Genomic DNA, 23,290 nt, shown 5'->3' on the forward strand with positions numbered 1-23,290 from the left:
GATAGCACATAAAATGGTGTTAGGGACAGTACTCATGGGAAATAAAGTTGTTTGGGGTGAAAAAGGGGAATGTTGTTATGACAATACTGGTCATGACTGATGACCAGTATTACTTACCTACCTTCCATCTCTAGCCCCTGCTCCCTCTAGCAGCTCAGACAAGTTGCTCAGGATGGGATTTCTGGCAGTATTTAAGAACGTCAAAATACAAAGAAGCACTTAATCTGCATTTAAGGTGCATACACATCTTCAGCCTTTGCATTGGTTTTCTAGAGATAAGAAAACCCCATCCATTCTTTTGCATATCTTGTATAGACAAATACCACAACACCTCGGCCTGCTCAGCCAGGTTTTTGGCCTCCTCTCCAAGCTGAGGAACACCAACTTCCTGCTCAGGGAGCCTATAGGCTGTTTTCCTGCAACAAATCAGCACAAACAGCTATGCCTTCAAAGGCCTTCAAGCAGACAGCTAACTAGGATTGACCAACAGGAAATACCAGGCACAGTGATCCATGGGTCATTTAGGCCCTGGCTGACTAACCACAGCTCTTGATGCCTAACATCCAGGGCAGTACCTGGATTCTCGCTTCAGGTGCCCCAGTGCTGTGGATGGGAACTGCTGGGTGCTTATAGCCTCTGAAAGTCAGGTAAGTTATGTAGCCTGAAATGTCCAGGCTAACTTTAAAGATTTTATTTTTATTTATTTATTTATTTATTTTTAAAGCTGCTCTACTAAATTCCCAAGTCCAATAGCTGCCACAGTCAGGCCTCGCTCCAGGCTTCTCAGACACTGGGTAAAAATAAAAGTTGCTACAGTGCACGTACTTGCCTCTCCATATAAGAAAATCTGCTGGCAGGACGTGGAGCTCAGCACCAAGCCAGCTTCAGCTCAAAAGCTTCCCCTGCTGGCAGCACAGTCAGCCCTATTTTTGTCTGGCTCCTACATCAGACTCTCATTTACCAAGGTGACATAGAAATATGTTAACTGAGGTGTGACTCAACCAGAGAGTCTGTCAAGGTAATTTGGTGCTTCAGTATGCCCACGGCTTGCACTATAAACCCATGTCCCCGCAAGGTTTATTATCCTTTACAGTCATTAATCCCTCTGCAACAGGTTGAGGATGCTACATATTAATACACATGTATTCAGCAAGAGGCATCTTAAAAATGGCATTTCATGTGTATGTGACATATGAAGTGCAATGCTCAAAGTATATCATCCCTCAGATACCCATCTTGGAGTTGTCAGCAGTTGTCTGGTAAATATGAAGAGGAGTCAAATGCTTACTTGAGGGGAGAAAAGCAACCTCTGTGTTGAGAAATATGTTTTCACAATCTTTATATGCAGCAAGACAAATGGGAATGGGGACCTTTGTTCAATTCTCTCAGATTTTGGAAAGTAAACAACCTTTTGGAACAGCACTTATAATTTCAACACAGTGTAGCCCATTTAACATACAGTGGATTAGTGCCTGTTCTGGCAGGATTTGATCTCATAGGACTTTTTGTAAGCTGCTGTAAGAAGGGAAGAAAAAGGAGAGATGAAAAATGTTAATTGTACAGCAGGCCCAGTATTTCCCCTGAACGGATTTTAAACTCCCAGGGTTAGATTGGTTAGAGACTGAATGAATCACCTTTATAAAGAGACACAATCAGTTAAGAAGAAACTATCACTTGTTCCAGTTGCTTTCATAACATCTTAGTCTTAGCCATACTGGAGGAATTCATGGTACTGGCAGTGAGGCAGTAAGAGGGCAATAAGTATAGTTTAATTGAACACAAATTTGAAGAAAGTTTGTGTTTTTTGTTTTGTTTTGTTTTGTTTTGTTTTGTTTTTGTTTTTTTTGTTTTGTTTTGTTTTGTTTTGCTTTTCCCCAAAAAATGAAAAAATAGAAACAGTGTTTTTTGTTGTTGTTGTTGTTTTTAAAGTAAGCAAGCACCCATGTACAGATATGTATACCTGCACATATCAAATAGCAAACGTGTATTGCATCCTATGTAATTTACATTGGAAGGAGTAAGCAGTAGTTTCCCTGATACATTATATGCACACAGAGCTTGCCAAATGAAAATGTTAAAAGGCATTCCAAACAAAATCATACCATACATTACACTAAAGCATCATGAAAACATGGTGAAAAGTCAATTAGAACTTTTCTTCTGGCATTTTGCCCTTACCCAGACTGTAATGCTGCAGTATTTGAGATGTGACAGGTAGCCTCAAATTTCATTTCAGTTGTGCAAGTTACTTGCTTGTCTGAGAAAAGACTGATCCTTGTAGCAGTTAGGCACCCTTCCTGTCTTCCACCCTAACAAAAAGTCTTTGGGATACTGTGTTGATGAGCATAATAGAAACACAAAGCAGATTGACAGGATAGACTAATACGGCAAGATTTAATCACTTGACCAGGATTTGTAACTCACATTAAATACCCCTACACTTCAGTGTGAGATTGACTTGAAAAGGGATTGGAGGAGTTGGTACTCCATAAAGCATCCAAACAGAGTACTAATTCTGGCTGCATATGTTGATACAGAAGAGAAGTGGTTTGTATAAAACCAGTTTATGTTTGTATAAATATTTGTAAACATGAGTAAAATCTGATTTGTTTTATATATATATATATACTATTCTATGTATAATGTAGTTTTATATAATGTGTAATCTCTGTTTTCATAAAATTGAGCTGCATTTGAGTTATAGAACATGCAGAAATATACTTTACTGACTTATGACATTTATACTTCTGTGGCTGCTGAGCAAGATGAGGCTCTTCATAGACTCAGACCTGAACTTTTTACAGATTGCCAGTCTAATAGACTATCCTAGCACTTATTTCTCAGATGAGTAAGAAGCATATAGCAGCAGCATATGCTGGTGCAGCAGCAGTTCAACTCCCCTCCCTCAGTTTGTTTCAAGTCAGCTGTTAGTCAGGTTTGCTTCACCAGGTAAGGGACTAAGGGGAGACGGGTGTCAGTCAAGGTTGTAGACAGACTTTATAGGAAGGTTTCAAGGGACAGGCAAAAAGTTCAACTAACAAAGCCTGAAAGGAAATGTTAGAAGAACAAAGAACTCAATATCTTAAAACTGTATTTCTTTCAAAAAAAAAAATAAAAAAAAATGGTAACAATCTAGTCAGTATTCTTCAACCGAAGCGTGAAGACAAGCAGCTTCTTATGGGAATATTAGGACAGAAAAGTATTTTAAGACTAGTGATAAAACATTCAACTTTAACATTCAAAAGAGTGTATTTAAGAACAGTATCATTTCTCTCACTACAGATGAGCAAACACAATCATTATCATGACCACCATCACTTAACATTTTTACTCTCTGGAAATTCTAGCCAGGACCAGCACTCTGCTATTCTAGAGAATGTACATATAGATAAAGAAAGGCGTTCCTTTCTCTGAAGAGCTCATAACTGAAATAGATAGAAGACAGAAAAAGGAAAGAGTATTACTCCATCTATACAAGGAAGTACATGGAAATTGGTTCAGTAGAACCTCGATATATTGGAGACAGTCTATAAAGCAGAGCTGGAAATTCCCCAGCATTGGACACATGCTATGGAATGAGCAAGGGCAAGCTGGAAACCCTTGGAGCAGGTTTTATTTTATTTTTATTCATTTTACACAACAGAATAGATCAGCTCATAATTCAATTATTTGCCTAATAATAACAATCAGTTCGTCACTAATTTTAGAACAGTCTTTGCATGACAGTGACTCAGAAGAAAAGCAGAAGCTAACATGATCAACAGAAACATTAAACTTGAGAAAGATGACCTGCACTCTTAGTTTTTTATCGCATTACCTTATTCTTCATGTAATGACAGGCGGGACAAGCAATACTAACTGGGCTGCAAATCTGTCTCTTTGACCACTATATCTGTCTGTTGGAATTCACTGAAAATGGACTTAGGGATACTCAGTAAATATAAGCGAGTCGGAAGAGGCGGTTTACATGTTGGATTCACAGAGCTGACCTGAACACACAAAGAGAAAATACACTAAAACAATTCCCATTCATTCCAACATAAATGTTTTAATAAATTAGTCCTAGTATTTTACTTCTGCTCTAATTCCTTCCTAAAGGAGACTATCTTCTGTTACTCCTTTCTATCTGTTTACAGGAGCAAGCTCTTTATCCACCTCTTAAATATTCTGGGTTGACAAAATACTTTTCTCAAGGGGAAGGTATTGATCTGCCTGACATCTCAGAGGACAACCTGAGGTTTAACTGAAAAGCAGGCCTTGTTGTTACTTTTATCTTTCTCTACTGTATTTGCCCTCTAATACAAAAAAAAACCCTCTTAAATGGAGATACTCTCATTTCCATTTGAATCAGTGGCATGCCAGATAAAATGTGCACTGTTACAAACATGTTTATGCTGTTAGTTAACCAGAATAGTGATTTATAATAATTGACACTGCAGCAGACACAAAAAGATTTAGGATGCTACACAGACAAGATTTACAGTGAACCATGACCTGGAAAGAAAGCAGGGGAGTACGCTTAAGTGAATCAGCTGGTCAGCTCTGAGCAACATCATCAAAACAGAGCTATGTTTTTTCTTGCAGCTTGTTCCTTAACAATACTTACCAGCTTTTCATCTTGAGAAAACATTCAGTACTCTACCCTTCAGAGAGAAAGCACCCACGTAACTAATTCTAGAAGGGCACAGCTGGTTCTGTCCAGGACCATGCTCAATATCTGCTCTGCGAGCTCTAGTGTCCCCTGTTCCAGAAACATATAGCTTTACTTACAACCCAGATCTGCAGAAAACCATCACAGATACTCTAGAGTTTATTTGCTTGGGTGCTGTACTGGAAGCTACTGCTCCACTCTATCCCCACCTCAACGTATGAGAGAAATGAACAAAGGCATAGATTAAAGGTGTTTTGTGAGCATCACTCAAATCACTTCAACTAATACACTGGTTTTTGGCAAGTCTTCTCACCTCTTAGTGAGAACCTTGCCCCTGTAAAATGATGAGCATTTAAGGGTTTGAACCTGTCAAGTGTAAGTGCATATGAATGACAGGATAATTAATTTGCTGTATGTCACTCCTATGACATGAGAAAGGTTATAAAATGAATTGTTAGCTTTCTCCAGTCTTATGTATGGGACCTCAAACTGTCTATCAGGAATAATTAAATTCCTTTTATGTAGTTAGGCATGTTTAATTAACATTCACCAATTAACCCATTTAACATTAGATAGCCCAGTGTTTACTTTTCTGTCCCAGGTGTTAGACATATCATGAGACAAAGACAAAAAAAAACATTAGAAAGAAAAGAAAGAAGGAAGAAAGAGAAAGAACAGCTTTGTAAGAAGGCAATGGTGTGAGAAAGCAAGCATCTTCTCCATTTGGCAAACACACCTATTCGAGCTCCACTTCCAAAAATAAAATAGGACATCAGCTTGTCAAGGCAGTCTTAAGAAGGCTTCAGTGTGTGTCTGTATATATATATTTATTTATTTATTTTATTTACCTGTGCTTTCACCAATGGCACCGCAAGGAGTTTCTTGACTGCATCAGTAATGTCTCTGGTTTCCACAAAGCAGAGGATACTGCAGATTGCTTTAGCAACTTCAATCACATTATCAACTTTGTGCTGCTGATAACAGAGACAGAAGAGGAAAAGTGTTTTTTTGTTTGGTTGTTTTTTTTTTTGTTGTTGTTGTTGTTGTTGTTGTTGTTTTTTTAAATAGGCAAACAGCATTAGTTTGGCTATGTCAAACTTGCTACTGATCAATAGTTTGCTAGGTATAGCTTTTTTTTTTTTTTTTTTTTTTTTTTTTTTTTTTGTAATCCAATTCTCTTCCACAAAATGTACCCCATTGAAAACTGTGACAAATTTGCTAAGACTGATCTTGAGGCAAAATGGAGGTTTATCTGAACTTCATAAGTGTAGAAGCACTATAAGAAACTTCATAGAAAATCTGAACCTAAATGATTCACAAACTTTCTGAGGCTTTTATCCTACTGTGAATCTATCCCCACTATTGTCTCCTACCCATCTCTGTGAGAGATGGCAGAGATCCATGTTCCTCCTAAAATTAGTGACTGTGTGGGAGGCTGCATAAACTGACACCTGTGGACTGAGTAGTTTTGTAACTGTTTTTTTCTGCAGAGTATATATATATATATGGTTCAAACTATTAAATCTTATTGATAATAAATTCATAAATCTTTAAATATTACCATATTAAAATAAATCTCTACATGAATAATGTCAGATATGCATTGGGGAATTCAAGAAGAAATTTGAATCCCAAAGGAAAGAAAAACTCTTCATAAGTATCAAGTACCCTATGTTCAGGAAAATAAATAAATAAATAAATAAATATGTGTTTACTACACAGTTATATGACTTCCTTAAATTTTAAAACATTCTCTGAAAAAGCAGAAGCTCTTCTACAAAATATTCTCCATGTTTTCCTACTGATAAAAATTCCTTTCAGTCAGCTACAGCATGTCTATGTACTGATAAAGTCATTTCTCTAACTCATCCATTTCATGCCTTAAAAGGGGCATGAAACCAAACCAAGATGAAATTTCAGTTTTCAAGCTAAGTTTCTATATTCAGATAGTACTGAGAAGGTTAACACCTATCATTAATACAAATAAATATAAAAATATATCGAGGTTACTAATTTCATATTTAACTGTATTTTTAAATGTAAGTTGATTTTGTTTGTTTAATGAAAAAATAAAAACAGCAACATCTTTTCATACTAGAGGCTCTAGCGAGAAAAAAGCTATGGCTGCCTGTGATCTCTTGAAAACTTTAGACCTTCATTTGGACTGAAGCTGATTCACCCTTTTGGCAATTTACAAGGAGTGCACTTCTCCCTCCTGCTTATTTATCTCCTATCACCTGGATTTTTAAATTGAGCTCTTGTAGGATTTCCCCTCTATGCACACATACATTGCCAAAAGAAGTAGGAGCCTTTACAAATGATACAGCTTTCTTAGCATCTATAACTATGACAAAACTAAAGCATTATAGAATATTATATGTGCTATATTATCATTATATATGAATTACGTATTATATATGCTAGTCTACTGTGCAGTGGAGTAAAAAATGATATACAGGTGTATATATGCAATACTATACATATGGTAAATAAATACAATCTTCATTTGTTATTATTTTGTTGTTCTCTGCATGTGGATACAGATTATTAGAAAAATGGATTTTATATTGATACAGAAAAATACATGCAGGGGCAATTTCTGAGAAGTAAATCAGCATTACATGAACACAAGTGTAATTCTTGAGTAGAGCAATAGCTATACTGCTGGAGAGAAAGAAACGCCCACATTACATATTTTTATATACACATATATATGGTGTTTCTCAGAGAGCTGGGTGCCTTGAGGAACATCTCTATTTCTGTATACTATACTATTCAGTTTAGAGATCAATTTAAAAGTATTTAATGTTTTTATAGAAGTTACTATACCATATACCTTTGTATACAGTAGCTACTTTTAAGAAGCAGATTATACATCAGGGAACAGTAAGCATATAAGAAAATTGTGGAGTACTAAATACTATGAGTGATGACTTCTTTTGCACTCTCTTTTTAGATATTAACATGTACAATTTTTCCTTTTCCCTTTGTGCATATATCATTCTTTTTTTTTTTTTTTTTCCCTGAAATGAGGGAAGGCAGAGATTCATTTATCTTACAAAAGATACTTTTTTTTTATAGATTTCCTAAAAGAAGTCAACAAGATTTATAGTCAACATCTTGTATATGATTTTTTTTTTTCCCTCTACATATGTAAATTCCAGCAGAACCTTTGAAGGATATTTTTGGATTTAAGTTATTTATATGATAAAATAAAGCTATGTCTGCAGTCCGTATTAAAAATTTAAAATGTTTTCTCTCTATGTTAGTAGTATAGTCTGAATAGATTTAAAAATAAAGTGGTTGTCAGACTATTAGGGCAATTAAAATGCTTAGCTGTCTGACTGGACAGATTCTAGGAACACTAAATTTCAACCCCAACAGCATCAATTTCCGCACCCATGAAACATCCACCCTACTTGATATCAGATATTCTAAACATTTCATTTCTCAATTTTAGAGGTTTTATTCATTGTTAAAAAATTAAAAATAATAATTATAAAAAATTGCCATTTATTGGTCATTGCCAATGTAGATGACAGTGGATTTGTCATAGAAGTCATGCATTGGTATCTTCATGGCTTTTTAAGGCATCTGTGAATAAGCAGGTTTGGAAGGAGGTAGATAAATAAGTTATTATTTTATTTTTATTTTATTTTTTTTTATTTTTGAACTGAGGATGTCAGGATCTGTCTGATTAAAACTGAATGCTTATGGAAGTTTCATCTGAGCAAAGAACTTTAGCAGATGTTTGTGTACTTCTGAGCAACTCCCACTGGCTTATCCACACTGAGTGTGGATTGTGTTTAAGAAGAAGTGTCCCATCTCTCTGCAATGATGCAGGTTCTGGTTTCAAAATAATTATTCCCATCTAACCTTGGTATAAAGCGCAGTTAAAGACCACAATTTTAAACCTTCTTAAGTGAATCTACTCAGATTTTAGAGAGAAAAAAAAAGTAAACAAAGATTCAAAGAATGAGTCAAGGGTTCTCTTTTTTATTTTTAAACTGTATATTCATGGCTATAATTTATTACATCACAGCTTCAAAATTTTTCAAGCCACTTATTAAAGCAAAGCAGTAACACTAGTTCTTATTACTGTTAGTTTGAAAAAGGTCTATGTGTTACAATGCCTCCTCTGATTGAAAACATCTGCATGGTGATTTGACCTATATCATTAACTTGCAGCTTTGTTCTTTTAACCAACTCACATAAACTTTCTTTAGTGTCCTTGTGCAGACACCACATTGAGAAAGAAAAAAAAAAAAAAACTACAGAGAAATTTAGCTCCATAGTAGAATATGCATATTTGGTGCATAAAATGAATACTTGAAAAGTATTCTGTCTTCCCTTTATAGATAAATTAATGATCAAGTAATTGCCTAGTCAAGGTAAAAATCCTGAGCAAAAACAAATTTAACAGTGTTTGATTTTAAGTCTGAATAATATCTATATAGCACAGATTGCAAAGTATGGATTGTAATGTATCATTAATTTTGAGACTATAGCTACCTTTAAATTTTGAATCCTTTTATTATAGGCATTAAAATTTCAAGTGAATGTGAGTAATTATACTGATGGGTCTACTTCAGTAAAGAAATATATATGCACATTTGAGTTTGGAGCCCTTGATTTTTCCAAATGTCTATGACTACATCCCATTTTATACACTAAAAATTCTCCTTTGAGATACTGCTTACAGAAGCAAAGTTCAGTGAATGACTACACTCAAAACCAGAGATTTTCTTCATAGTTAGGCACAGTTCAACAGCTTTTGAACTTTTATACACTTTGCATAAATAAAAATGTAGAATACATTTACCTACATATATTTATGTACATATATTGATATATATATATTTATGTCTGTATGCATATGTGCCTTTATGTGTATATGTATACACACATACTTGTATGTACATTTATGTTTTCTGACTATTCAAAATAGCAATGCCCATGAATCAAGAACATCCAGAAATATTAAAAATTGGACTTCAGTACAAGTGACATTTCTTAAATGAAACAGTAATTTTAGATTTTAACATATTTTTCAAAAAAATCCACACTTCAGTGTAAGGAGTTAAAACTCATTTCTTTCCAGTACAAACCTTTGAAATTCAGTTAGTATAACAACCTGAAACTCAGATAAAGTAGATATTTGTTTTCTTCCAGGCTACCACTCAAATATGCATTTGTCCTTTAGGTTTAAGTGCTGCCTAAAACATTAGTTAAAGCTAAGATTTCCTTCAGGGATGTAATATTCAACTGGCAGCCCACAATACTTTAGAAAAAGCCCTTATAAGTTTTTTTTTGCTGCCTAAACCTAATTCTGCAGTCTCAAGTTTGAATATATATATATATATGGATATATATATATCCTAAATATGTAGATACTTGCCCATGAGTTTGCAAAATCAAGGACAAGTTTTGCAGGTACCATGTATATTATACCTCTACTAATTCAAAATATTATACTGTCAACCCAGTGATACTATTTTATTTACAGATTCCCTGATGCTTAGAAACAGTCATCTCTGATATTTTACCTTTCTAGCACATTCTTCTTAATCTCAAGTCTTGTTAATAGAATTTATACCCTTCCAAAGTCAGGTTGAGCAGCCTTAATTAAAAGTCCTCTTTAATTGCATTTGAGACAGATTAATAATCAGATACCTTTCGAATTGAAGTTAATGCTTTTCTGGTATAACAGAGTGAGAACAAATACCTCATTTTGCAATAGATGCTCCACTTGACCTCTATATTTCATAATAACTGAGACAAGGTTCAGTCTGGAAATAGGAGAAAAAAGAGAACAACATCAAATTAATAGCAATTGGATAAAGAGAACATTTTTTTTTTCCTCCCCATTCTATAAATCAGAAATAGTTTAACTAACAGGGATTTTAATGTTGATATAAAATAAGGACAAATGTGTAAGCATTTGGTATTCGTGAGCCTGGTTCTCTGTGGCTCTTCAGTAGCCACTTGCCACAGAGTGTAGATGTAGAAGTCCTCTTTTACCTGGAGGATACAAGTTTCACAAGTGAAAGAACTACCAAAGTGATTTCCTAGTTAAATGTCTATTTAACTCGAAATCCCAGTTATTTCTCTAAGGTTAAGCATGTGCTTACACATTACCTTGAAAGATGGACTTAAGTACATGCTACGATGCCTTGTTTCTCAATCACTTCAGGCTGTAAAGCTGCAGAGAAACAGGCAAAACATCTGCAAAACATCTGAAAAAGCTCTACATTTCAAAAGCCCATACAAGCCACAAGTATAAAAATGTGTATTATAAAAAGGGGCATAATTGTTACAGATTTCGTTAAACTTTATTTGCTTACAGTTCTAAAGTTTACATGCTCAAACCATTTCAGCAACTGCCTTTTTCATACTATTACCACAGCTGTGAGTTGATTTTACATTGTCATTCAATTAAATCCTGAAAACTGGTTTAACTCAGTGGGAGACATCTGCCACACTGTAGTCCCATACCTTTGTCAAACTACACAGGTTGCCACAAAGTTTGTGCAGGCAGACTTCTGTGCTTCAGCAAAGCTTCATTAAATGTTGTAGGGTTATGAACAAGAGAAGAGCACAGGCCTTTCTGAACTGCAGTTTCTGAACTGCAGGACTGATGTTTCAGCTGTAAATCTTACCATTTTAGAACCATAGGTTCCAAGTGCTATCCATAACGTAACCAGAGTCAGTTTTGCTTTTTAAGAAGTATTTGTGTCATTTTCTGTTTCTAATCATAATCACACTGTATTTTAAGCACAGTGAAATTTTATTTGCCATTTAAAAATGTGCCTATGGCTAAAGTTACTGCATAAAGGAATACACTTTCTTTTTCCTTTGACAACTACATCTGTAGGGTCAAGTCTTCAGAAAATGATAGGAAAACCTTAATTCCCACTTACACATCCTGCCCAGCCTACTCACTGATAACTGGATACTGTAAGACCTTGACAGTACTAGGTATACTAGTTAAAGTATACGTGTGCTTTTATGGAAAAGTGGAATCTTCAATTTACATTCCTTCTTTGGTGGTTTATTTTGTACTTGTTTGTTTATTTTGGTTCTGTTTTTTTTGTTAAAATGTCACTTTCTTGCTCGCACTTTTCCCTCTCCTGTATGTCCCACATTCCCTTTCTACTAGGGTTCACTCTCATTAGAAAGATTAGAGGGAACTTCCTCAGCATTGTGGACTGGTAGCTGACAGTCATCAAAGTATTTTGATTACTTCAGAGCAAGCAGAATATTGTTTGCGGAGGAACCGTGTGAGTCCTTATGTACCTAAGCTGGGCTAGCAGCAATCAGAGCTTAGGGTTGCAACTATGGTCCTAAGTATAGGTTGTACGGTATGTCACTAGATTTTCACCATATATCATATGCTAAGAGGAGGAAAGAAGAGGAAATTTCACTGAAATTGTCACACAGAATAATAATAATAAAAAATAATCAGGTAGACCTTCCTTGTGGTAATACCAGAGTGCATTTCCCTGTACTTGCCTACTGTTCACCTCCTCCTACATATGGCTTCGCCTCTGTGGCTTTTTTTTTTTTTTTTTTTTTTTTTTGCAATCTGCACTAGCCTTATCTAGCCAGGCAGTTTGAGCATTGAGAAGCTGCCTAGCAATTCCTCCTGTAATCCTGTTAAATCATAGCTAATACAAGTTGTTGCTTTGCTTTGACGAAGTCTGCAGGCATAACATCTTTTTCATACCATTACCCAGCTCACAAGTACTTCTGGACATGTAAGCTTACCCTATTGCCTTGATGCACACAGTTAAGCATGCTTACTAGCATGCTTAGCCGACTAACTAAAAAACAAACAAACAAAAACAAACAAACAAATGAACCCATATTTTCCATCAGTTGATTCTACCCTAGAGAATTTTGTATAGATAAATATATGTATAAAGTAGTCATAATTTTACATAAAAATTTCAGAAAAAAAAAAACAACAACATGCAACAAGATGACCAAGATACCTCTAACTGTTATCCTGAATCTTCAGCTACTAGATAACTAATAATAGTCATGTTACTATAAATACATACCAAATACTTTAACATCTTTGACAGCTGTGCAGAAATATGATAACAAAAATATGAATTATGCAGAAATATGCCAGCCAATGATCATTCAGTGTTTCTTTGATACTAAAGAAAAATTTGGATGTTTTTTAGCAAGGCTTTGAAAAGAAAATAAAAACAAATAAAAATATGAAAAACTTTGGAGAGTTAGTCTTGACTCCTGACTGGTCTATATGGGAAGAAGGAGATGGTCAAATATATACTTAACAGCATTAGTTTTTTCATTTTCCTGGCAGCAGTACCTACTGTGGGATGGCACTGGGTTTCCTTTCTAAAAGACCACTGACAACCATGCTGCCTATCTGAGTTTTGCCTAAATGCATGGATCAGATTAGCCATCATGTTATAGTTACTGGCACCTCAATGTTGGTGACTATGGGCCAAATTCAGTTCTGGTACTGTGGACTGTAGTTCTGCTGATGCACTCACAATTTACATTGTGTTTAATTTTCAAGCTATGAAAGTCAGTGAGTGAAGCAATGTAGGGGCTGCTGTTTTTATTTGTTCACATTTGCCTGTGAGAGCAAATCTGATGATTAAAAAAAGTAAGGTTCCAGTTCATTCTTTTTTTCTTCTCTGCCAAGTTCTGCATCTGGGAAGGAAGAGCTCCATGCATCAATATATGCTGGAAGCTGACTGTCCAGAAAGCAGCTTTGCAGAAAAGGACCTTGGGGTCCTCATGGACATCACTGAGCTGAACATGACTCAGTAATATGTCCTTGCAGGGGGAAAAAATATCTAATTAGTATCCTGGGCTGCATTAGGCAAAGTATTGCCAGCAGGTTGAGGAAAGTGATCTTTCCCCTCCATTCAGCACTGGTGAGGCCACAATGGGAGTATCACATCCAATTCTGGGCTCCCTAGTATAAGAGAGAGGTGGACATACTGGAGAGATTTCAATAGAGGGCCCCAAAGATGTTCAAGGGATTGAAGCATATCTCATGTGGAGAAAGTTGTAAAGAGCTGGGACTGTTTAGTCTAGAGGAAAGAAGGCTGAGAGGAGATTTCATCTATGCATATAAATACCCAAAAGGAGAGTGCAAAAAGGCAAAGCCAATCTCTTTTCAGCAGTACCCAGTGAGAGGACAAGAGGCAATGGACACAAACTGGAACAGAAGAGGTACCACCTGAACACAAAGAAACACTATTGCATTTTGAGGGTGACTGAGCATTGGCACAGGTTGACCAGCAAGCCTGTGGAACATCCATCCTTGGAGATACGCAGAAACAGTCTGGTCACAGTCCTGGGTAACCTGGACTGTGCCCAGACATAACTTCATTAGATCTTATAGAAAGAAATGCCTATTCTTGACCATTTTGAATGCGCTACTTTCACTTCATGTTCCTTTATACTTGCATTGGAACGTGCAGTAAATGATCCTTTCCTATGCACATTTTCTGTGCTCCTCAATTTCATATATACTTCACATCTAAAAAAAATACCTATCTTTCATCCCTTTCTCTGGATAAAGACATCAAGATTTTTTATGTCTTTATCAGAATATTGTCATTTATTTGTTTCTCATATGGAAGGCATTTCATACCTCTTAGAATCTTTACTGCCCTTCTCTTCACTTTTTGAAGTTCTACTACATCATATTTGTAATGGAAGAATCAGAACTGCCAGCAGTATTTAAGGTAAACAAATACCCTACATTGATCCTGTGACATAATATTTGTTTTTGTCGTTCTTGTTTTTATTCCTTTTATAATTCCCAACATTTGTTTTTATCTTATTTGCAACCACTGTGCACCAAACTGACATTCAGAACTATTTATTATAAACCCAACTACTCATTCCTGGTGGTAAAATTCAACTTGGAGCCTATGCATTTCATACATGAATTTAAGACTCTTTCCTCCCATCCACATTTATCATCTCGAAATTTCATCTGCCATTTTATCACATGATTGACTTAATACTGTAAAATCCTTCTACAGATCATCACAAGCAGTTGTTGTGCACATTATGGTCAGCAAACTTTTGAACTTTTGTTACTTAGATATTACTCCCCCCCACCTTTTTTTTTTTTTTTTCCAGTTGAGTTAGAAATGTAGTTGACAGCACAGGTCCTGACTGCAGATCATTCTGGGTCACCACTGCTGGAAAATTATTTTTCCCCACCCATGAACAACAAATGGGACAAGCAGAAAAGAGCAATCTATCACAGCTCATGCTTCTACTTTTTCAATACTTACTGAACTTGTGGTTGAAGAACGTATTTATTGCCCATGCTATCAGTTATTCATTGCCCTACAGCATCAAAGGAAATCTTGAGGAGTTTTGCAACTCAACATCTTTTCTCACATATCCCTTCTGAAGACTCTCCTTGCAATGAAAAAGTCCACGCAATTTACATCACAAGAAATAAAACAGTGAATAAGTGGTGTATATATAGACTGTATGATAAGTTTGATCTCTCTACAAGGACCAGAATGAAAATTTGAGCCATGCTCCTAGGAAAGCAGATGGATCCTCAATAAGCACCAGACATTCTCCTTGAACAACTCACAACCTCTCTGTTTCTCCTCCATCTGCTAAATGACAGGTGTGGCATCTAGCTTCCTTGGCAAAGTACTTTATGACACATTGATGAAAAATGTTACAAAAAGCATTAAACAGCACTTCTTTCTAAGTGCTTGAAATGGAACATAATGAAAGTTGAATGAGGAATCTATCTTATTTATTGCTTATCCATGGCAGGTTAGATTTAGAGTCAGACACACTTTGTGTACTAAGTTAAAAATCTGTTATAGCTAGCCCCAATAAAAAATAAAACAAAATTTGACTGAACTGAAAAAAAAAACAAACAAGGATAATGAAAAGTAAATTATTTTTACAGTATTTACTCTTAAACATTCTCTCTGTCAGAGCAACACACACTTGATTATTATGGTTCCTTTAATCCTGGGAAACTTTGAGAAACATGAAACCTCTAATGAAACCTTCAACAACATGAAAGGGTGAGAACTGGGTAGATCTATATACAATTATAGATTTTTGCTAAGCAACCAATAAGGTCTGAAAAGAAAAGTCTTAAAACACCATATCAATTTTCTTTCCCTTTGGTATCATTCCTGTACCCAGCAGGTCTTGGAATTGTCTTTTGAGCTCAGGAGGCTCACTACCAATACAAACAATTACAAATAGAAATACTATTAAATACCAGTGTTCTTACCGAGTCAGTCTCCAAGCACAAGTATATTCTAACAGCTGATTCACACTGAACTGTCTTTGGTCATCCTCGTACTGTAGAAGAGAAGTATATAATGAGGTATAATATTATGACAGGAAGAATGTACATTAGACAGATTTGCTTGGTATTTTCCAAAGTCCTGTTGTTCCAAGTTCCTGTTGTTTCAGGAACTCCTTCCTTACGGTATACATTGGTTTTTCAGGAGATTTTATTTGGTAGCTCTCTGATATTACACCAGCTTGTACTGAACAATTCTGTGAATTTGCCTTGACACATTCTGCTGAACAAACCTGTTTCTCTTCAGATGTACTCTCTCCTCCAGCCCCACAGATATTTTTCCCTCTGATGTACACATAGGCAGCTCAGCCCATGCCAGACTTGTATTGCCAGTGTATCAGGCCACCACCATGTCCTGAAAAACCTGACCTTTCTTTGACTTGTGATTGAGCCCAGATCCCTGTAACACACAGAGGAAAGTTACTGAAAAGCTTGTGACAAGCATGACCCCAAATTCACTGGTCTTGGATTACAAAGGAATAATAGTTGTGAACAAATATAACTTTGGGAGGGGTGAGGGAGAGAAGAATCATATAAGAAAACAGAAACAGCTTAGAGGCATCTAGTGGTGGAAAGCTCAATATGGATAAATTCACATAAATTCTGCTTTAGATTGCTATGTAAACATTTAGTAATAGTACCATTTAAATAGCATGATCTAAGCTAGATATTTTACAGATGTGCTGCAAAGAAGTTCCATCTGGAGTGTTACTATCTGTTTTATCACATAGTAGCAATAAGTTGAAGATGAATTAAACATATGAAGAAGGGGGTGAAGGTAAGAAAAACATTCTCATGTATTAAACCTCAAATGTACATGCTTGGACCTAAGCTCTAAGCTGTGCTTTGTCTTGGTATTTGATCATATGCAAACACTTGTGTTGCTGATCTCAGTGTAGTAATGTGAAAGAGTTAAATTTTTACAGGGGAGAAGACAGGGTAAGTATCTGGGGGTTAGGGAACAGGATGCATCTGGGAATAGACAGTCTCTCAGCTGATTTCAAAATCTGCCTCTGAACCTCACAGAAACGTTCCTACAAATATGATTGCAAGACATGCACAAATAGCTTATGTGTACCATCTTCCTGAGTGCAGCACTAATGACACTGTGCAGGGCTCTGACCTAGTAACTGCACTTCTTGCTCACTACTCAAAACTGTCTTTTGCCCTTACCTACACAGAGGTTTGGAGGCTCTTATCTCTAATAGCTATTAGGCCACTTAAATGCATGTTAGAGGACTGGTGTAACATCTTGGGCCTTGAGAATACTCCGTAGTGCTACCTTCCTATTCCAGGAAAGAAGTTAACTCCAAATACTCAATTGTTGCATTCTCTAATGTGATTTGTATTTGCTACTTCTACACAGAACAATAGGCAATCATATGCATCTTGACTCTCAGGAAATGATACTCCATTTTTTAAAAAAAGTCTTGTTATTCTACAGATGAGTAGTGTACATATTCAGCAAAATCTACTCTGCATTTTTATAATGTCACTGCATGCTTATCTGTCACACTATCACCTTTGGAGATCTTACAAAAAGCACAGCACATCTGAACTGAGTGATTGACGAGGCTGGAGATACTGATCAAGACTGAGAAATAACAAACTTCCTCCTTGCTCTCATACATTGCAAAGACTAGAGGATAGGGAGGGATAAGCTTGGAAAAAATATAACACAGACTGAACAGAGGGAGCCCTGAAGCTCAGAGAGAAAGCAGATACATGATTGATTTGAGCCAAAAGCTTTAGGAGATCTAATGGTCTGTGGCAAAAAGATGAGTGTAATGAAATTATTTAGTACCTAAATACAGAATCACAGAATCACAGAATTTCTAGGTTGGAAGAGACCTCAAGATCATTGAGTCCAACCTCTGACCTAACGCTAACAGTCCCCACTAAACCATATCCCTAAGCTCTACATCTAAACGTCTTTTGAAGACTTCCAGGGATGGTGACTCCACCACTTCCCTGGGCAGCCTGTTCCAATGTCTAACAACCCTTTCGGTAAAGAAGTTCTTCCTAAGATCCAACCTAAAACTCCCCTGGTGCAACTTAAGCCCATTCCCCCTCGTCCTGTCACCAGGCACGTGGGAGAATAGACCAACCCCCACCTCGTTACAGCCTCCTTTAAGGTATCTGTAGAGAGCAATAAGGTCGCCCCTGAGCCTCCTGAGCCTCCTTTTCTCCAATAATACATATGGAAGATTATTATATAGAAGGCTGTCAAGTTATGAATATGCTTCTGTGATATTAGTTAAATTAAAATGTTAATGGAGATTTCTATAAAGTAACATATTCCGAAGTTCAACATTCTGAAGGATCCTGCAGATCACAGGTCAAATTCTCCCCAAGAGTAAGCACAGATTAACTAACAAAATTAAACAGTAGTTGCAGATATACATAAGATGGATCAGGAAAGCTTTATTGCATCTTAAAAGTCTCAACGTTTATGCCTTTAAAGAAAACACATTACCTTCCCATATTTTTATATGAATTCTAAGGGAGGAAAATTTATTTATTTTTAAATTGCCTTTAAACCTGTGACATTCAAATACATTTTACAACCACCAGAGCTGCAAGCTCCAGAGAAAAACAACAATAACAACAGAATTGAATTTGTGAGCTCTGCGTAGACTACCTCAGGTTCTGGAGTTTAGTGTGGAAGAGCAGGTCTTCACACATCCAGAGAAATCTACGAGGTTGGGTCCAGAGCAAAAGGAAATACTGTAGCCTGCAGTGCACCATAGGATGTGTCTACTCTGTTGGGTTTTATCTTGTCCTGACAGATCTGCTGGTGGTGCCCCAGCAGAACACAAGCAGAACACTTTCTGATATGAGTGCTCTGTCACAGGCATGCCCTGGAGCTGGAGGAAAACTTTTGGTCTATGACTTATGCCAGCTCAAGAGCTGTTCACGTTCTTTGCTATTATTAGTAGCCTGAAGTAACTTCATGGCCTGAAGTTTTCACAGCTGTGTCAGTTATCATAAAGGAGTGATCAATAATTCACTTGAACACATCTTAAGGTGTCACCCTTTCTTGTTAAACCCTATTGTGCATTATTAATTACAGTTCCACAAATCCGTTGCAACAATAAATATTTTCTAATGGCCTGAACACTGCTAGTTTGTCTTCCAAGCTTGTTACCTGCCTGAAATAATGCTTGAAAGACTATTTTTTTTTGTTTGCTCATGATCATTCTATGTGGTAATTGTAACTATTTCCAAATGTGAAATGTCAGGAGCTGCTCAGTCTCTACTCCAGACCTCCACAATGCATTGCTGTATATTAATCCTCATTTAGACCTGTCAAACTTCAACAGAGATGAAAAAGACTTTGAACATATTAATAGGACATGAAGCATTTTACAGTAGCACAATTTCAAGGGATACTTAAACACAAGGAAATGGCTCCATTCTATCTGAGGTTGTACATAGTCCGTCTAAAAAGATGCAAACATGTAGATAATGGAAAAAATCCTACTTGTGATGAAGCACTGACTTCACTTTTCTCAGCTTATGCTTTGACTGTTCACACAACTCATTACATCTGGTAAAACATTAACACCAGTAACACTGGTATATATGAAAATAAATATATTTTTGAACTTTCAGGAAGTATCATGTGCTGGCTGTTTTTAGCCTATCAATTCCTTTCTGGAAACAAGTGAGACTTTTGTTAGAAATCTGTAAGCGTTCTTTGCTGACTCTTTCCTGGAAAGATTTATGCTTTACATGGACAATAAGGATCTGGGGACAGCTCTGAAGAAATGAGTCTCTTAAATAGGCAGAGCACTCTCTGGAAATGGTATCTAGATACATTTTTCTGCTTCTATGCTATCCCACTGTACTTCCTAAACATCCCCCAGACACCAGGAAGTTAACATTTGTGACCCACTGCAACTTATGGAGGTCCTGCTTAAGGGTTGTCTCTTAGAGACCAGCTAGGATAAAATACTGAATAGGAGAGATATGGAGTGAAAACAAATCTAGCACTCATTATTCAGAGTATTGTAACCCATGGATACTGGGCCATCATTTGACAAGAGAACATTGGATTTTCTCCACATTCATTTTAATTCACAAGATTTCAACATGTGGAAAATAAATCTACAAGGTGCAGAATTTCCCACTGCTGTCAAGAAAAGCTCTTTGTTTATGTGGAATAAAATTGGGCTTCAATATGTTTCTATAATATCAATAATATAACCTTATGCTTTATAAGATCTATTTGAAAGTTGAGTAGGAATCTGGCATCTTGAAGATGCGTGTCTTAAATGAGTTTTTTTTGAGTGTTAATACTGTAAATCTCATGACTGTAAAACAAGCAAACAAATATAAACTAAAGGTCATCCTTTGGATGAAAAGCCTGTGATTCCAAGTAATGCCCAAGGACAAATTTCTTGCTTTTGACTGCTCAGTTCAAGACAATTTACTTTTTCTTAATACATCATAACATGGAAAGTCAGCTCCGCATAAAATGAAAGCAAGCAAATATTCACCTTAAAAATGCTTTTCAGCTGAATTTATAAAAGAATTTCAAATGGTTACTGGCCAAAGTTTATAAATTTTCTAGCTTAAAAATAAATTGCACATTGCTTATAAGCATCCACTTATATTGGTTATTAAGATTAATAGTGAAATAATACCTATTTGCATATACAGACATATATTTTTAAATATGCATCCTGATTTCAACAGCGTAACATCAGCAACAATTATTATGAAGGCAGTCTCCAGATGGTGTTGGTATAGTGTTTTGCTTTCTTAGCACACAAGCAAGATTTTAAGTCTCAGAAGAGAACCCTGTATGTATCATCATGCTCAAAAGCAAATAATTTCATTTGCTCCCCCTTGTTGTTGTTTTGTTTGTTTGGTTGTTTGGTTGGTTGTTGTTTTTTTTGCTTTTAATTGAAGACAGAGTATCTTGTAGAGACCCAGTCATTGGCTCACAAGTTTGAAGGGATTGCTGGTGAGTTGTCCGAGGCTCCCTCTTTTCAGTATGTTAGTGTAAAAAATACCTTCAGCACATGCTGTATGCATATAAGTGGCAAAATGACCATGTATCAAACTTCTAATTTATGTCACTTAATTCTCACACAGAAAACACTGGAAACTTGTAGCTGCCCAGCAGAAGGGCCTGTAATATAATATTCCATTTAACAGAGTTGATGACCTAAAAGATGTAAATGACCTTTCAACCATTACATACACTTAGGCATATCCATAATTGTATTTAATCACTATTACTTCACTCTTCTCAAGCCCATCTTTCTTTCTGCTATACAGAAAAAAGTTTTCCCATCTCTTAACACAGGATGCATTGTCATATATTTTAAACCAAAAAGGACTATAACCACCATCTAAGCTCATTGTCCGGTTAATCTAGACAATGAAAATTACACAGTGATTCCTGCCTTGATCTCAGCAACAGTCAAATGACAGCAAGGTATCACAGATAATTTCCCAAGACAATGCTCATTCCAAAGATCTCTAGATGTTATTTTTGCTGCTGCAATATGGGGATAAGGTGAAAATGAACATGAGAGAGATGCTTGCTCACTCCCTTCTGAAGACATCAATTCACTCACTCGCTCTAGACTGAGAGCAAGTATTTGGAAATTCATTGATCTGAATTATTTTTGAAGAAGTGACCTAGTGATGAAAACTTCTGTGCTTACTCATATTACTTTATTTTGAACAATGCTACACCAAGAAGAATCAAGGTTTTCTTAAGAACACATAAATGAATAATATTAGCAGTGAAGTGTCAATAAATTAAGTCATAGCTGTACCAATTAGCATGGTACATGCTAATTGTACCAGATTTCTGCTTTTATCTGTAGAATAGTTGAGATGTTAAACAGAAAAAAAAAAAAAAAAAAGTTTGGCCTTACTATATTCCTCTCTTAGTGCTTCATATAATAATGTTATATTGAACTTGATGTTACTTATGGTAACACAGCAGAAATGAAATGAACACCCCTATTCTTTTTTGTCAGAAATGTGTCACCTGACCCATATTTTGACAGACCTAGTTTGATAGCATACCTATTCAAAGGCATCTGTGAAGAGCATCAACACACTGCCAGTGAACACTGCCCAGAACATCAGAGTTTATGCCCTACTGAAAACTTTGTGTTAGAGGTAATTCAAGGTGGTCCACTGGGAATAAAGCTCACATTTATTACCATAGGTCAAGGTTATTAAAGCTCAGTAATCTGTTGGAAAGGTTGCTTAATATCAAATAATCTGAATAGAAATGTATCTGATTTTAAGCTGATGAAAAAATATTTTCTCTAAGGATGTATGCATGTGTATAGACACACACACATGTTCTAAGGCATCTCACACATGCACAAACACACTGAGATTCTGGCTTTTATCAGCCTGCCTTGGTTTTCAGTGATAGTGACGAAAATACAGATATGATTCATTTTAGACAATACTTTGAGTGGTTTTCGCCTAGTCATATTTATATAGAGACAGTCCAATAAAAACCACCATCACTACCAACAAACACTTCATTGACAAACTGAAATCATTATCAACATTAAAGTCTAATAAAAATGATTATTTCTATACAGGTGGCCTTTCATCTTTTTCAGTTGCGTGTTCTCTACAGTGACATACTAGATATAAGCACAGGAGCAAAGCAGAGAGATTTCCCTGTACGTTTTAACTAGAGTTCAGCAATAATATATGCATACTCAGGAAAGCAAATAATCTCTTTGATTATTACTGCAGGTTGCTACATAAAAGGGTTGGTGGAATTTTATTCCTTCAGACATGCTGAAAGAAAGTGGAGGAAGAAAAGACATACCGTTCGAGCCAAACTTTGTTTCAAATTTGTGGTGATGTGTAGCCGAAGTTGAATGCAGGTGGTTGACTTGCGAAGACTCTCATGGCTGCCCAAAGTACAATTACTACAATTTGGGGAGAAAAAAACAAATGATTGTCTCTACATATCATTTCCCATTTTATTCTACCTCTCTCCTTCTCTTAAAAGCACTTGTGGAATAAATTATCAGTGCAAAGCAGACCAAATAATATAAAAACTGAGCTTGGTATCTACATCTGTGCAAACTGATGGGGTCTGGTCCTAGGTTGATTTCTTGTGAAACGACTTAAGAATCATCTCTTGATTGTAACTTTGACCGTTAAGTTCTGTAACAGAACAGCAATGAAACAGAGAAACAAACTGTATGTGCTCCCAAATCTTGAGACTGTCAATGTATTCTTCAATCCCAAATTAGTGCAAGTACACCAAGCATGGATGCATCACT

General features: G+C 36.1%; 1 protein-coding gene across 1 annotated transcript in view; it reads right to left on the reverse strand.

The window, feature by feature from the left end:
* PIK3C2G (phosphatidylinositol-4-phosphate 3-kinase catalytic subunit type 2 gamma) overlaps positions 1-23,290 on the reverse strand; it is a 211,214-nt gene that overhangs the window by 162,514 nt on the left and 25,410 nt on the right. The window contains exons 6-9 of the mRNA XM_082751635.1: positions 22,828-22,930; positions 15,930-16,000; positions 10,377-10,440; positions 5,500-5,622 (exon numbers count right to left, since the gene is read on the reverse strand). Of these exons, the coding sequence (XP_082607761.1) occupies positions 5,500-5,622; positions 10,377-10,440; positions 15,930-16,000; positions 22,828-22,930 (361 nt within the window). The remainder of the gene's footprint in view (positions 1-5,499; positions 5,623-10,376; positions 10,441-15,929; positions 16,001-22,827; positions 22,931-23,290) is intronic.

This window comes from Aythya marila (genome assembly GCF_965140915.1).
Source record: "Aythya marila genome assembly, chromosome: 1".
Lineage (NCBI taxonomy): Eukaryota > Metazoa > Chordata > Aves > Anseriformes > Anatidae > Aythya > Aythya marila.